This window comes from Polypterus senegalus, chromosome 7, assembly GCF_016835505.1.
Source record: "Polypterus senegalus isolate Bchr_013 chromosome 7, ASM1683550v1, whole genome shotgun sequence".
In the NCBI taxonomy this organism is placed as follows: Eukaryota; Metazoa; Chordata; class Cladistia; order Polypteriformes; family Polypteridae; genus Polypterus; species Polypterus senegalus.
Genome location: NC_053160.1, coordinates 48016475 through 48032867, shown reverse-complemented (window position 1 = coordinate 48032867; position 16393 = coordinate 48016475). Strand labels below are relative to the sequence as shown.

The following is a 16393-nucleotide window of genomic DNA, read 5'->3' as shown; positions in this document are numbered from 1 at the left end:
TCCAACCTGAGCCTTCTGTCCCTCTGATGTCCTCATTTCTAATCCTATCCATCCTTGTCACACCCAGTGCAATTCTTAACATCTTTAACTCTGCCACCTCCAGCTCTGACTTCTGTTTTTTGGTCAATGCCACTGTCTCCAACCAATATAACATATCTGGTCTCACTACTGTCCTGTAGACCTTCCCTTTCACTCTTGCTGATACCCATCTATCACAAATTACTCCTGACACTCGTCTCCATCCATTCCACCCTGCCTGCACTCATTTTTTCACCTCTCTTCGATAATCCCTGATACTCTGTACTGTTGATCCCAAGTATTTAAATGAATCCACCTTTGCCAACTCTGCTCCGTGTATCCTCACCAATCCACTGATCTCCCATTCATTTACACACATGCATTCTGTCTTGTTTCTACTAACCTTCATTCCTCTCCTCTTTAGAGCATATCTCCACCTCTTCAGGGTCTCCTCAACCTGCTCCCTACTCATGCTACAGATCACAATGTCATCAGCAAACTTCATAGTCCACGGGAACTCCTATCTAATCTCTTCTGTCAACCTGCCCATCACCATTGCAAATAAGAAAGGGCTCAGAGCTGATTGCTGATGTAATCCCACCTCCACGTTGAATGCCTCTGTCACTCCTACTACAGACCTCACCACTGTCACACTTCCCTCAAACATATCCTGTACAACTCTTACATACTTATCTGCCACTCATGACTTCCTTATATAATACCACAACTCCTCTCGAGGCACCCTGTCATATACTTTCTCCAGGTCCACAAAGATGCAAAGCAACTCTTTCTGGCCTTCTCTATACTTCTCCATCAACACCCTCAGAACAAACATTGCATCTGTGGTGCTCTTTCCTGGCATGAAACCACACTGCTGCTCACTAATCATCGTCTTCCTCCTTAACCTAACTTCCACTACTGTTTTCCATAACTTCATGCTGTGGATCATCGATTTTATCCCCCAGTAGTTACTACAGCTCTGCACATCCCCCTTATAGTTAAAAATCGGTACAAGTATACTTCTCCATTCCTTAGGCATCCTCTCACTTTTCAAGATTCCATTAAACAATCCGGTTGAAAACTCTACTGCTATCTTTTCAAAACACTTCCATGCTTTCATAGGTATGTAATTTGGACCAACATCCCTTTTGTTCTTCATCCTCTTCATATCTGTCCGTACTTTCTCCTTGCTAATCCGTTGCAGTTCCTGATTCACTGTCGCCAAATCATCCAACCTTCTCTCTCTCTTATTCTCTTCAATCATCAGCCTCTCAAAGTACTTTTTCCATCAGCTCAACACACTCTTCTCGCTTGTAAGCATATTTCCATCATCAGCCTTTATCACCCTAACCTGCTGTGCATCTTTCCCTGCTCGGCCCTTCTGTCTAGCCAATCTGTACAGGTCCTTTTCTCCCTCCTTAGGGTCAAAAGCAGCAGCACATGTTAAACTAAATTAAAACTGATACAAAGTTTTAACAAGTAAACAAACAAGTAAAAGGTGTAAAATCGTTCTATTATTATGAGATAATATACAAGAGTATTTTATACATTAACAATAAAGTAATGAAAAATATCTATTCCCTGTTTCTTGAAAGCTTAATATATTTTAGTTTGGCACTATCAGTGAATTAAAATTCAAATTATATATATTAGAATATTATCCTAAAACAATTATAAACTAATTAAATAACACTTTTCCACATTTTCTCCAGATGTAACTGCATTGCCATAATTAATATTTCATGTTTATATTAATTCTTAGAATTTCTTTTTGCAGGCTGTTTTTCACTATTAGATAGATAGATAGATAGATAGATAGATAGATAGATAGATAGATAGATAGATAGATAGATAGATACTTTATTAATCCCAAGGAGATATTCACATACTCCAGCAGCAGCATACTGATAAAGAACAATATTAAATTAAACAGTGATAACAATGAAGGTTATTTACAGTCCTTAGAGTTGTGCATGTCTAACTGTAATTCCAACAGACTCCATTGCACATCAAATGGCATTTATATCACATCTGCAGAAACATAACCTCCACAGTAGAAGTATTACTAATAGTATTGTCATGTGTACTGTGTACAATATTCTTACCCATATGTCAAACCAACATGTTTTCACTCTTGGGTATCATGTTAATCAAGAATGATTTAATATACAGTGGCCTGTTTTATTTAATAGAAAACACATATGAGTTTACCTGATGTACTCCCTACTCCTGTGTATAATTCACATACATTTAACCAAACAAATTGGTGGTTCAGTACATTTACAGTAGTTTATCCATTTGATTAACATAAAATTCTCAAAACTATTGAATCCAATTTAAGGTCACAAGTCCCTCCTGGGACAATAGTCCCTCCTGGCAACAACATACACAAAGCAAAAAACAGCCCAGCAGAGATGGAATGAAATAAGAATGTCGGGAGAATGAGTAAAATCTGCACAGTGAATACATTGGGATTTGACCCCAATCTCCTGTAGTTAGTATTCAATAGTACTAACTACTGCACCACTTTGCCACGCTTTATAGATTACCATTTTGTGTTTGTCTTAATGTGAAATCTAGAAAGGAACCATGGAATATTATGATGTTACTTGCAAGAAACATTTCTTAGAAGAAAAAAATGTATTCTGTAGATACATAGTTAGTTGCAAATTAAACACCTACATTGTGGGTTTCACATATGCAATGCAATTAAAAGCAATAAAAAGAGTATTGTGTATACTGCTGACTGATTACCTATTTACCTATACTTAAATACAGATTACTGCAAAAAATCTATGAATGTTTTTTCCAGATGTAACTGCATTGCCATAATTAATATTTCATGTCTATTTTAACTCTTAGAATTTCTTTTTACAGGCGGTTTTTCAGCTTGAACCATGAACGAGCATGACACATTTTGTAATGACATGTTAAAAAGCGCATTTAGGATATTTTGAGCATGAGCGTCACATTTTGCAAGTGTATGTAGCACATTCTGAGCACAATGACTTTTGGCAGTGTTCTTGTGCAATGCTGCTACCAAACATCACTGAATAAACACCACACATTGTATAAATGCACGTTACATTTCATATTTAGTAAATTTTGAGTGTGTACAGTATGTTTTGCAATGTATGTACTACATTTCCATAATCTTGAGTGTGCGTGACACATTATGCATAATTTTCTGGTCATGTGACAGGCAGTATTCTTGCATAGCATTACTACTAAAAGAATTCAAAAACTGTTTACTTTGAGGAAGAAAGTACTGTTTATTAATTTTCTGGATGTATTTATACAGATTTATTTTGGTTCTGTCTTATCTCTTTCTTTAGGATGACTCCTGGTTATGAAGTTTGCTTAAAGGCCAAATATACAGTATTTTGTTCCTTTTTAGTGGAAATGTGAAATATAAAAGTTAATACATCCTTATTTAGTAATTTTGGAAAATTACACATTCATAAATGTTCATGGTCAAAGAAGAAACCTAATTTTACACAGTTCATAATTTAAATTGTAAATTATATCAATACATTGGAAGGAATAAAAAATCCATCCATTTTCTAAACCTGCTTTAATCCTGAGTATGGTTGCAAGGAAGCTCGTGCCTATCCCCACAAGCATACTGTAGAGTGCAAGGCAGGAACAATCCAAGGACAGGTGACCAGTCCTTTGCTGGGCGAACACACAGACACAAATACAACAGGGCTAATTTAGCATCATCAATCCACCTGTTAACATGTGTCTGGACTGGGAGAGAAAACTGGAGTACCCAGATTAAACCATTTCAGACACGGGGAGAAAATGAAAATTCCATGCAGGAACAACCTGGTACATAAATCCCAGCCTCCTTATTGCAAGGCTGCAGCACTGCCACTGCACCACCTTTCCACCCTGTAATGAAAAATAATAAGCAAGAATACAAAATTATTCACTATTATAAAGCCTTGAATCATTGTTTAATTTTTTAATATTTTTCTAATATTTATAACATACTCCTGCATATACTTGTGCAAAGGTAAATTTTATTTATTTTTAGTTTTTTTGTATTTTGCCAATTTAAATTTTTCTGATTTGTGTTAACTGAAAATGATATAAGTAAAGACTATTTACTAGAATAAAAAAAAAGAAAAAAAAATTACTCTAAGCATAAAAACAGTATAGCAAAGGGCAAAAAGTCATTCTTCTACCAAATGGAGTCACTCCTAACCAGCCAGTCACAAGGCAACACTTCATTCTCTGAACATGTCTAATTTCCTTAAGAGCTTTGCCAAAAATTTTGTTATTTTTTCACAAAGATATTATCTACCTGCTGTCCATAGAATCTAGATTTTCTATTGTGAATTTCAGATTGCCAAAAGAACCTCTGGTTCATCAAGCAACATTACATTGGAAATTTTAAAGCAAGTTGGAAGAAGATTCAAAACTTGATACATTATTTTAAAAACTAAAGAAATCTATCCACTATTTGAACCTGCCTATAACAAATATGGGTCTCAAAGAGCCTGTCCCTGCAGCAAGGCAAGAAGCGACCCTGGATGGATTGCCTATTCATTATTTAAAACTGTAGTATTATTCATTTATTTTATTTTTGTGTCAGGCTGTCAAGCAGAAGCAATCAAATATCCGGTCTTAACCACAGAACAATTTAGATTCAATTTAGAAACAGCTGTATATTCAGTAAAAGCTTATTTTGGATGGGATTTTTTCGTATGCATCACACAGCCAATTTAATGAATATATAGACAGGCACTTTATCTAGGAATGGTTCCTACCTTGTGCCATTGCTACTAGGATAGGTCTCACTTGCAATATTTCGTTTGAATAAGTCAGTTGAACAAACTACATAACTTTTTGTCAAATACTATATCCAAGCACCCATATTAAACTACTAAAAAGAATACAACTACAGCAGACCAAAGTTTCCACTTGTGACTGTGGATAATTAAAAAGCCAAAATTACACCATCCAATAGCTTCATTCATATATTGCTAATAATTCAGAATGTCTGCCTACCCAGACATTTACAACAATTACACAGCAGTAAATCATATTATATATTAGGAACAAATAATTGTGGAAGATTGCGAGTTGTAAGACTCAGTTCTAGCAATGTGTTATTATGCACTCTCAGTTACCAAAATGCACTTCCAAAATGTCTCATGCTCGCAAATGGACATATGGCAATAATCTGACTCCATAGAACATGACTCATAAATACTACACTGCAACAACGTGATACTTCAGAGAAAGCAAATGTAAAAGTGACTCTCTGCCAACCACATACACTTTACTGGGCTTTACGTATCTAGTATTCTTATATTATCTATGTTCAGTACATTACAAAAAGCTGATGTTTAGAAGTCTAACCTTTAAAAAATGTATTATGTCTCTATCAAAAATATTAAGGAGTTTTTTTGTTATATACCATAAACATATGTTCTACATCCTTAAATGGATTAAACTCTTTTAAGAATATTATATTTTTACATCCTATATATAAAAAATGTATTTGATTCCATTAACTTTATCCTACCCTACTTTCCCCAAGTCTGAGTTCTGTCCAAGCCCATCTGTCACGAATTTTCACAATTACTGAGTATCCACCAAGTCTACTGTCAATTGCAGAGTTTATACATTTGTGAATTATTTTTTTATTTTCATCTATACAAATTCAACAGAGTTGCAGCCTCTGCACTGATCCTTGAGAGATCCCACTTTTAACATCACCTAGCACAAAACAAGTTCCTTTGCACTGAGACTCATTGCTTTCAGTGTTTAAGCCAGTTTTACATACATCTCTAACTTTTCCTTGAATCACCATTTCTCATGAGCTTTCATGTGGTAACTTATAAAACTTTTTTTGTATATACTGTATGTATCACTCTGATGAAACGCCTTTGGTGCCTGCTCATAAAACTCTGAAAAGATACCAGTTTTTTATTAAGAAGAGATGTGGTGTGCATTTGAAATAAGATTTTTAAGCCAAGTTTTAAAGCTCTTGCATCATTAGTGAAAAGAGCTAGATTATAATAGCATGCTAAATTTATTTTATTAAGTATTCTACACAAAATAATCATAGTTGAAATTAAACTGACAATTTTAATGTGCAGGTGGAATAGATAAACATCACAAGATTTGTTTAAAGACCATCCTATTGCAGGTCTATTGTAGACCCTAAATAGCTCTAGCTCTTTGCTTGAGTGTTTTCAGTTAATGGACAAGCTTAATTCCAATTTTACACTCAGTGCTAACCACATCTCATTACCTAATAATATTTTAAGACTAATACACCAAGTAATTTTTAGTTATATTTTAAAATTAAAATTTCACTTAGAAAGTTTTTTCATATATATGTTTAACTAGTCAATTCTAATGATATTCAGATGCTGTACATGTATTCTTACAATATTTGCTAATTTCTTGACTGAAAATAATTTATAGTAGTAGCTAGAAAAGATTTTTGCGTTTTGCAATGGTCACTTGTAGGCCCCTTAGCAGTAAGTAGTCAAATCAGTCCTAACAACTAACTTGTTTTTTAGCTATCTAACCTAACAAGGATTCTATCAGACCAGTGCTGCGGGGGACAGATAAGTGGATATGTTATACTGTATGATAGCTTGTCTTATTCATGATTGCTCCATTAAATGCCTGTGTGAACGGTTATGGATTTCTTAAATACTAGAGTAGTTGCTAACAGTCAGAAGCACCATTTTGACGCCTTTTTACAGCTTCTGTATCAGCAATTGCCCAAGGCCATCTGCAATATTAAAAAGACAAAGATATGTTGCTATTGTCAGCAACTTGTACTTGTTCTTTTCTAAAGGGTGCATCATAGTAAAGACATATGTTGTTAGATTTGCCTGTCTCCTAATAAATGCTGCCATGAGAGGTTATTCATTAGCATCTTGTACATTAGCATACATCTTCCAAGGATTATGTTTTTGTTACAACCGTTGGTAACATTTACAAGTGTTTCTTTTTGAGAGGTAGATTTTGAAATGTGGACTGACTTGTGATTTGAGAGTAATAGAAATGTGCATGTTACATGTGTTATATCAGGTACTTTTTCCTGTAAACAGCGTTTTGTATATAGTGCTTACTGAATATTTGGCCTACTTCAAAAAAGTGCACAGTATTGTAATGCATGGTTTTAATTGCAGGGTAAATGTAGATCTAGATGAAGATTTTTGATTTTTTTCTATATATTGTTCTAATGCTTGAAATCCACACACATAGTATTGCATAAATCTCTTAGTATTTTTTTTTTCTTTTTACATTTTTAACTATTTTGCAGATGTTTTAATTCTTGACTATATTGGAAGTTTATTGCAATTAGTGTTCATTTTAATATAGAAAAGAAAAGTGTTTTGTCACTTTCTTTTTGAACAGATTGGCTAACAATACCGGAGGTGAGGTTGTTAGCTGTGTTAATTACCCTTTGACCTTTCTGTGATTCTTCTTGTCATGACCACTGAACTACTGAGGACAGTTTCTAATAGCTTCATAATGGGAATTTAAGTGCCCTCAGTTGTAATGAAGGAGCACTGATGTGTATTTAAGGATAATGAAAAGAACCCATTACAAGTGACATCTGCTTTAGTAAACAACATTTCAAGAACCACATACTGTAGAATAGTAAAATGTATAATTATTATGTGGAAACAACGTATTTTAAACATGAATACCTCTATACATTTTTCATGTATTTGATGTTATGGAGCATGTAAGTGCAAATGACAGTATGACATTGCATTTCTGTTATTTACAACTCATCGCTACAATTTTTAATACAAGCACTACATTTGAGAGGTGAGACTTAAACAGGTTTTAAAGTGTTTATGTGTAGTGAAGCACAATGAAATAAACTGCTTTTATATATAATTGAAAAATTATAATAATCTTTGGAAAATCTGTAATGTAATACATTTAAGTTCTGATAATGAAAACATTTTGCATTTTAACTTTATTATGTATGTGTGTGTATTATGACACATGGACACAAATAATAAATAATTTTTAAAAAATTTAAAACATCTGTCACCTTTTCTGTCATTTATATAAAACAGGAATATTAAAGTGTTGAACTATACTTATCCATGCAGTGTCATATTAGTTTTTTCATGTTTTGTTTTTCTTGAGCAGAAGGAGAAGTGTCACCTAAAACCCAGTTAAATGCAGTAGAGGAATGAACTTTAAAAGAAAGAGCTAATCCACAATAGATGAGGCAGAATTAAGATCTCCTTTCAAATCACTACCTTCATCTGTTGTTGTTAATGCCAGAAATTGTTCTGGCTATTTTCTTACTATACAAAGAAGATTTAACAGCTTGGAAATTTAACGTAATCCTAATTACATGAATGAGGGTTAAAAGGGCAGGGGTTTAATGCAAGTCATGTATTGTAAATGTTAGAGGTAAAATAGTACATTCTGCATTGTTCACTAAAATACAGAGATATTTATCTTTTTAGTTTTGTTCATTTATAAGTCTCATAATTGCAACACTGAAGCACACTGGTCTATGTAACTAAGAAACATTATTTCTTTTTAAATAAGATTGATAATTGTCAGCATAATCACACTGAAAAAATGCATCATGCAGTAACACTGTAAAGTGAAGTCTTGATTTTAGTAAAATTAAGTTTTTATACACAGCAGGAACATTTTGAAAAGCATGCAGGGCCATTTCTAGGCATAGGCTGTCTAGGCAAGAGCCTATGGTGTCCTCTGGTGACCAGGGTGTATTACTGCAGCCCTCATTAGAGATTCCTTTATTTTGTTTAGAAAAATTTGTCCTGACCAGACAGGATCACAAAAAATCTTTATGTTGCACCTCAGCAGCACCTGCAGTGTGCACAGAAAAAAAATTGTGTGCTCTTACATACACTAGTGCAATCAGCATGCCAGGCATCTCCTCACTACCTGTGCGCTTGATCATAAGGTAGAGCTGCTTCAACTTTGGCAGTTAGCCACTGCCAGGACCAGGAGTCAGAACTCACCTCCTGGTCTTCCAACTTGTGGGGCAGCCTACCAGATGGAGCTACAGCTGGGTCCCACTCCATTCCTCTACTTCAAGCGTGGCACTGCAAGGTGACTTATGGCCGACCCGGGTGCAGTGAATGACTAGGTGAACGATTCTGCGACCAACTCAGTGCTGGCAGCTTCCTCCTGTCATCATCACCGACGCGAGCTTGGCTTGTTCCTTGAGTTGGGAAGTACTAGTTTGAGAGAGTGGGCCTGAGGAGAGAAGGTCTTAGAGGCAGGACCACTGACACTGTAGCAGGGGCACTGTGGCCAGTACACCACCAGGAATTTTTAACAATACATATACTCCAGGGTGACATTACGCAGGGACATGTTTAGCACTACACCAGCACAGTTGTCCCTCCCCACAAAAAAGCCCTGGTGGTGACGCTAAAATGACTAATCATACTTTGATAGGAAAGCACTGGCTGAAAAATGTAAGTTTCCAGGATTTTCGTAAAGCAAACATGTCCACACTGGAACTATTATCTTTCTTGCAAGAAACTAATTTAAATGAAATACATCCAAATATGTGGATAGCTCTCAGAATTATAACCACTGCTCCCATAACTGTAGCTTCTGCGGAGAGAAGCTTCTCAAAACTGAAGTTCATAAAAAATTACTTGGTGTGTACAATGTCACACGACATTCTCAATGGCCTTTCAATGATAAGCATTAAGAGTCTTGTCTTGGAATACATCATATGATGATGTTATAAATGATTTTGCTACAAGAAAGTCAAGTCATGTACTATTTTAGAAAGACTTATAACTTTGCAATATTAGGTCCCATCATTTACCAGTGATGTGTTTCTAATATTATTTGTTGGACTTCCTTTTTCTATATAAGTTTGTAGAGTCTGTTAAATAACTTATTTACATTCAATGTGGTTCTATTTTGTTATTTTATTGTTCTATAAAGTTTTGTATGTTTTGGTACATACACATACATGCAGAAAAGTTTTATTCTTGTATTATTATATTATTCTATTTACATTTAATTATTTTTAATTAAATGTGTTAGTAGCAAATTGTTTATGTGTCTGTGTTTGTTGGTGCGCAAGTTGTAAGGGGAGAAATATTTTCTTACCTGGGGCTCCAAGAATAAGTCAGAAATGGCCCTGATAGCTCTTTTTCTTATTTTAGTCACTGCAATTTGTTGTTGAAAAACTTAGTGGTTAGTTGTAACAATAAAATAATGGGTTTCATGTTTGTAAAATGTAACTTTCCACAGTATAAATTTAATCAAGTGAAAATTCTATTTAATACAAATTACTTTTTTGCACATTTAAATTGTGGTCAAGTACTGATGTGTTAATGAATTAGGAATGCACTAAAGGGTAGTTAAATGATCTTTTGCGCTCTTTCATTTAAGGTGTATTTTAAAATGTACAGTTCATCCAATGAACAAATTGTTACCAAAGGCAGACTTTTAAACATTTTAACTTTTATTCATATATTCTATGTATATTTTAAATTTAATAATTTTAAACATCATCCTTTGGCCTGGACAGAGTGTGAGTTCATTGCAGGGCCACTCATGTAGACACCCACATTCCCACTTAGAAAAGACTGTTAAGTTCACAACATTGTACTGAATCAATAATAAGTGTAACTTGATGTTGTAAAGGCAACATAATTTAGTTGGTGGTTGCTGTGCCCTGAGCCTTAACCATTTTGAATGATAACAGTTTGATGTGTGTGACTCCCTTTTTGGAGTCTCTGGAGGGGGTGCTAGAGGGCATACCTTCTGGGGATTCCCTCATTTTGCTGGGAGACTTCAATGCTCATGTGGGCAATGACAGTGAGACCTGGAAGGGCGTGATTGGGAGGAATGGCCCCCCCGATCTGAACCCGAGCAGTGTTTTGTTATTGGACTTCTGTGCTCGTCACAGATTGTCCATAACGAACACCATGTTCAAGCATAAGGGTGTTCATATGTGCACTTGGCACCAGGACACCCTAGGTCTCAGGTCGATGATCGACTTTGTGGTCGTGTTGTCAGACTTGCGGCCATATGTCTTGGACACTCGGGTGAAGAGAGGGGCGGAGCTGTCAACTGATCACCACCTGGTGGTGAGTTGGCTTCGATGGTGGGGGAAGATGCCGGTCAGACCTGGTAGGCCCAAACGTGTTGTGAGGGTCTGCTGGGAACGGCTGGCAGAGTCCCCTGTCAGAAGTAGCTTCAACTCCCACCTCCGGCAGAACTTCAACCACGTCCCGAGGGAGGTGGGGACATTGAGTCCGAATGGGCCATGTTCCGTGCCTCTATTGTTGAGGCGGCTGACCGGAGCTGTGGCCGCAAGGTGGTCGGTGCCTGTCGTGGCGGCAATCCCCGAACCCGTTGGCGGACACTGGCGGTGAGGGATGCCGTCAAGCTGAAGAAGGAGTCCTATAGGACCGGCCGGCCAAGTGGAATGCGGCTTCGGTTGTTGCTGAGGCAAAAACTCCGGCGTGGGAGGAGTTTGGAGAGGCCATGGAGAACGACTTTCGGATTGCTTCGAGGAGATTCTGGTCCACTGTCCGGCGTCTCAGGAGGGAGAAGCAGTGCAGTGTCAACACTGTATATGGTGGGGATGGTGCGCTGCTGACCTCACTCGACATTGTGGGTCGGTCGGGGGAGTACTTCGAAGACCTCCTCAATCCCACTAACATGCCTTCCAATGAGGAAGCAGAGCCTGGGGACTCTCCCATCTCTGGGACTGAAGTCACCGAGGTGGTCAAAAAACTCCTTGGTGGCAGGACCCCGGGGGTGGATGAGATACGCCCGGAGTTCCTTAAGGCTCTGGATGTTGTAGGACTGTCTTGGTTGACACGTCTCTGCAACATCGCATAGACATCGGGAACAGTGCCTCTGGATTGGCAGACCGGGTGGTGGTCCCCCTCTTTAAAAGGGGGACCGGAGGGTGTGTTCCAACTATAGAGGGATCACACTCCTCAGCCTCCCTGGAAAAGTCTATTCGGGGGTTCTGGAGAGGAGGGTCCGTCAGATAGTCGAACCTCGGATTCAGGAGGAACAGTGTGGTTTCGCCCTGGTCGGAACAGTGGACCAGCTCTTCACCCTTAGCAGAGTCCTGGAGGGTGCATGGGAGTTTGCCCAACCAGTCTACATGTGTTTTGTGGACTTGGAAAAGGTGTTCGACCGTGTCCCTCGGGGAATCCTGTGGGAGGTGCTCCGGGAGTATGGGGTACCGGACCCCCTGATAAGGGCTGTACAACCAGTGTCAGAGCCTGGTCCGCATTGCCGGCAGTAAGTCGAGCCCGTTTCCAGTGAGATTTGGACTCCGCCAGGGCTGCCCTTTGTCACCGATTCTGTTCATAACTTTTATGGACAGAATTTCTAGGCACAGCCAGGGTGTTGAAGGGGTCCGGTTTGGTGGACTCAGGATTGGGTCACTGCTTTTGCAGATGATGTTGTCCTGTTTGCTTCATCAGGCCGTGATCTTCAGCTCTCTCTGGATCGGTTCGCAGCTGAGTGTGAAGCGGCTGGGATGAGAATCAGCACCTCCAAATCCGAGATCATGGTCCTCAGCCGGAAAAGGGTGGAGTGCCCTCTCAGAGTTGGGGGAGAGATCCTGCCCCAAGTGGAGGAGTTCAAGTATCTTGGGGTCTTGTTCACGAGTGAGGGAAGAATGGAGCGTGAGATCGACAGGCGGATCGGTGCGGCATCCGCAGTGATGCGGGCTCTGCATCGGTCTGTCGTGGTGAAAAAGGAGCTGAGCCGTAAGGCAAAGCTCTCAATTTACCAGTCGATCTACACTCCTACCCTCACCTATGGTCATGAGCTATGGGTAGTGACCGAAAGAATGAGATTGCGAATACAAGCGGCTGAAATGAGCTTCCTCCGCAGGGTGTCTGGGCTTTCCCTTAAAGATAGGGTGAGAAGCTCAGTCATCCGGGAGGGGCTCAGAGTAGAGCCGCTACTCTTCCGCATCGAGAGGAGTCAGATGAGGTGGCTCGGGCATCTAATCAGAATGCCTCCTGGACGCCTCCCTGGTGAGGTGTTCCGGGCACGTCCAACTGGGAGGAGGCCCCGGGGAAGACCCAGGACACGCTGGAGGGACTATGTCTCCCGGCTGGCCTGGGAACGCCTTGGGATTCTCCCAGAAGAGCTAGAAGAAGTGGCCGGGGAGAGGGAAGTCTGGGCCTCTCTGCTTAAGCTGCTGCCCCCGTGACCCGACCTCAGATAAGCAGAAGAGGATGGATGGATGGACAGTTTGATGTGTTTTATCATTTCAAGTTGAGAGTATTGTTTGAGTATTTTGCTGCCTTTGCTGATGTACAGTGAAAAGCTACTTGCTACTGGGATTATTTCTGGTTTTAGTGTGGTATTAAGAAAACAACAAATAAACATAATACATCCCCAATGCTGCAAACATACATTCCTGTTGTAGATTAAGCTTTAGCAAGGAACTTTAAAATGTCTTTGTCAATGATACTGTGAATAACATTATCAATTGCGTGTCATAAATAGAACCAATGATACCAGAAATGCAGCAAGTAAGAGCTTAAGACTGTTGTACAAATAACCGGCTACAAATTTATTTGGTATTTGTTATGAACAGGATGACATTAAGAAACACAAATCAAAATATGTATATACTGTATCAGTGTTACTCTTACCATTGAAAATAGCAGACCAGTTATCTTGGTCACCTTCCCAAAAATCAATAGGTTCTCCAACCAATTCCAAATTGGGAGCAGATAAAACCTTTACAGCATCCAATCTTGAAAGAAATTGGATTAATTTAAATCACGTTGCTGTGTATTTTCTAAGGGGGCATACATTTGTTCAACTTTGTGTGTTGCTTCTGTTCATATTCTTTCGTTCTTTATGAATGGCTGCCAAAATCGCCTTCACCCTGCACTGGAATTTGTGTGAAAACTTTGAAACAATTTGGAATTAGTCACACACTGTGATTTACTTGTGGCAAAGGGTGAGTGATGATCTTATAGCAACTCTGTCATGAAATGTGACATACCTTCAGCAGAAAACTGTTGCAAGTTGTTTCATGATATAAATCTGAATCTGCATTCCTGCAACTCTCTCCCTCTTTGAATGAATTTACTTAAAATGCAAAACAAACAGCTGTTCTGACCTGTTTATAACAAGTTAGAAAATACTTTTTGTGACTGTGGTTTGGTTTAAAATTTGTATGTATGTCATTTTTGTTGGTATGCTTTTATTGTATTTTTTGTCTAAAATGTTAGGGACCTCACATTCTCAATTCAGTTCAGGGTTGTGGCAACATGGCAGGAAATTGCCTTTAGCAGACTACCAGTCTATTGCAGAACTCACTTGTGTTCCAAGGCTAGTTTGGAATCAGTAGTTAATCTAACAGGCATGTCTTTTGGAATGTGTAATGAGAAAACTGTAGTGACTGGAAGAACATCAACACACATTGGTAAACAGGTAAAATCTATACAGACCACAGCAAAGGAAAGGATTCAAACTCAGGAGTTTGGATTTGTGAAACCGTAGCAGTGCTAACCTTTATGCCATCTTATCACCAATATTAATTTTATTTGTAAACCAGACTACTAAAAAAGGTACTACATACAAAATAGTGCAGTAGACCGCTTGTCTGCCAGATGTTGAGCACTTTTTCAATAGAGCATGTTTGATTATATGAAAGTTTCTATAAACAATGCAAAATTTGCAATAGATTGTATTTTGCAATAAGTGATAGGCTGTACATTATAGTGTTAATACTAATGCTTACACCCCAGCATTATACTGGTACATTTAAGAGTGTGAAAACAACCTGATCCATAACATCGCACACCAATCTGCCACAATTGGCTATTGTAAATCCACATTTGATATATTATATCTGATTATGTTGTAAGGGTTAAGTATGTGTGAATTTTCATAAAATAGTGCCTAAATGTAAGTGACTTAAGTAACCAAAACCAGAACTGTAAAATAACTAGCATCTCTTTCATATAAGGGAAATAGTTTCTGTAATATTAAAAGCATAGTTCACTTTATTTAACCACATATTGTAGGTTTATTATTAAATAAAGATAATGCTTTTATTTAAAAAGTTAATCACTTTTGTAAATATATCAACCGGTATGTTTACAGTTTTCACATTTACTAAAAAAAAGAGAAATGTATCAAATAGGTTATTGTTCAATACATTTTATTATATGTTTTACAATAATATGCTGACATTAATGTCCATTAATTATTCAAAACTAATTACGTATTAAACAGTTTCAATGTAAAATATGTGTAAAAATGCATTTTACTGTAATTCAGTTGAAAATAAAGAGTTAAAATATTTTTTCATGTCATTGAACCGTTAGACAGTAATCTTTATTAAACTGTACATTGCACATAATCAAATATAATAACCACTGACACTTAACATGTCAGGGTGAAGCACAGCTTGTTGTGATTTAGCTCCCGACAAATGACTTAACAACACAGCACCCTATGCACTTTGCTAATTACATCATAGATTTCCCTTTGATGAATACAAAGCGAATTAACACAAGATTGCTAATCCACCCTTTTGCCGTTATTGTTCTACAAGAAGCCATGAAAGCCCCATGCATTTAGTTACACAAACATCAGTATTAACGATTGCCTGTTTGGAAGTGGTGACAAACTGCAGTCTGGCAGAATTCTGAGGCTGAAACCAATCAGAAAGTTAATGAGGAGAAAAATTACTTGCTCCTTAATTACATCTGTGGTAAGTAGTAGAAAAGTAAATTGTGGGTGGATTTGATCTCAGCTAATGTTTGCTTAGGGTGGTGAAGGTCAAGAACTTTGAAATTGTTTTATGTATCTTCCATAACTTGCAACTTCATAAAAAGATATCAGCACTATTGCTTGGTACATTTAAATATATATGCTTATGTAAATTTAATTACATACTTTAATGTGAATAAAACTGAGGAAAAGAAATTTGTGTCACATACACAGAGATAAGTATTCTGATTTAGTAAACTATTTCAGAAACTTTAAAAGTAATGTGTCATTGTACTTTTTCCTGTAAATTTAAATACTGTGCATTTTGCAGAAGGACTGCTTAATTTAGCCCCAATAGAAGAATTATTTGTACTTTTTATCTAGGACATGCAATAAACATTTATTGAACATACTGGTGTCAAAATACAGTCTCATTACTGTTTTAAAATCTAGCTCAACAATTTGTCATTTAAAAAGATTAAATAATGGCATTGCTTTGCAGTTGTTTACTGTCTACTTTAACATCAGAGTCATGAAATTATGCCTTTAAATAATTGTGTCTTAAAAACATAGATTTATTTTAAACAGATTGATAGTATCATCAGAGAAAGAGTGATATGTTTTCTTTTTTTCCTTTTCAAAGTATTTTCTC

At 37.4% G+C, this 16393-nt stretch overlaps 1 protein-coding gene across 1 annotated transcript in view; it reads left to right on the top strand.

Moving 5' to 3' along the window:
• Positions 1–16393, top strand: part of dmrt1 (doublesex and mab-3 related transcription factor 1) — a 178709-nt gene that overhangs the window by 162167 nt on the left and 149 nt on the right. Inside the window, exon 8 of the mRNA XM_039757939.1 lies at positions 16385–16393. This exon is cut by the window's right edge and continues 149 nt beyond it. Coding sequence (XP_039613873.1) covers positions 16385–16393 — 9 coding nt within the window. The remainder of the gene's footprint in view (positions 1–16384) is intronic.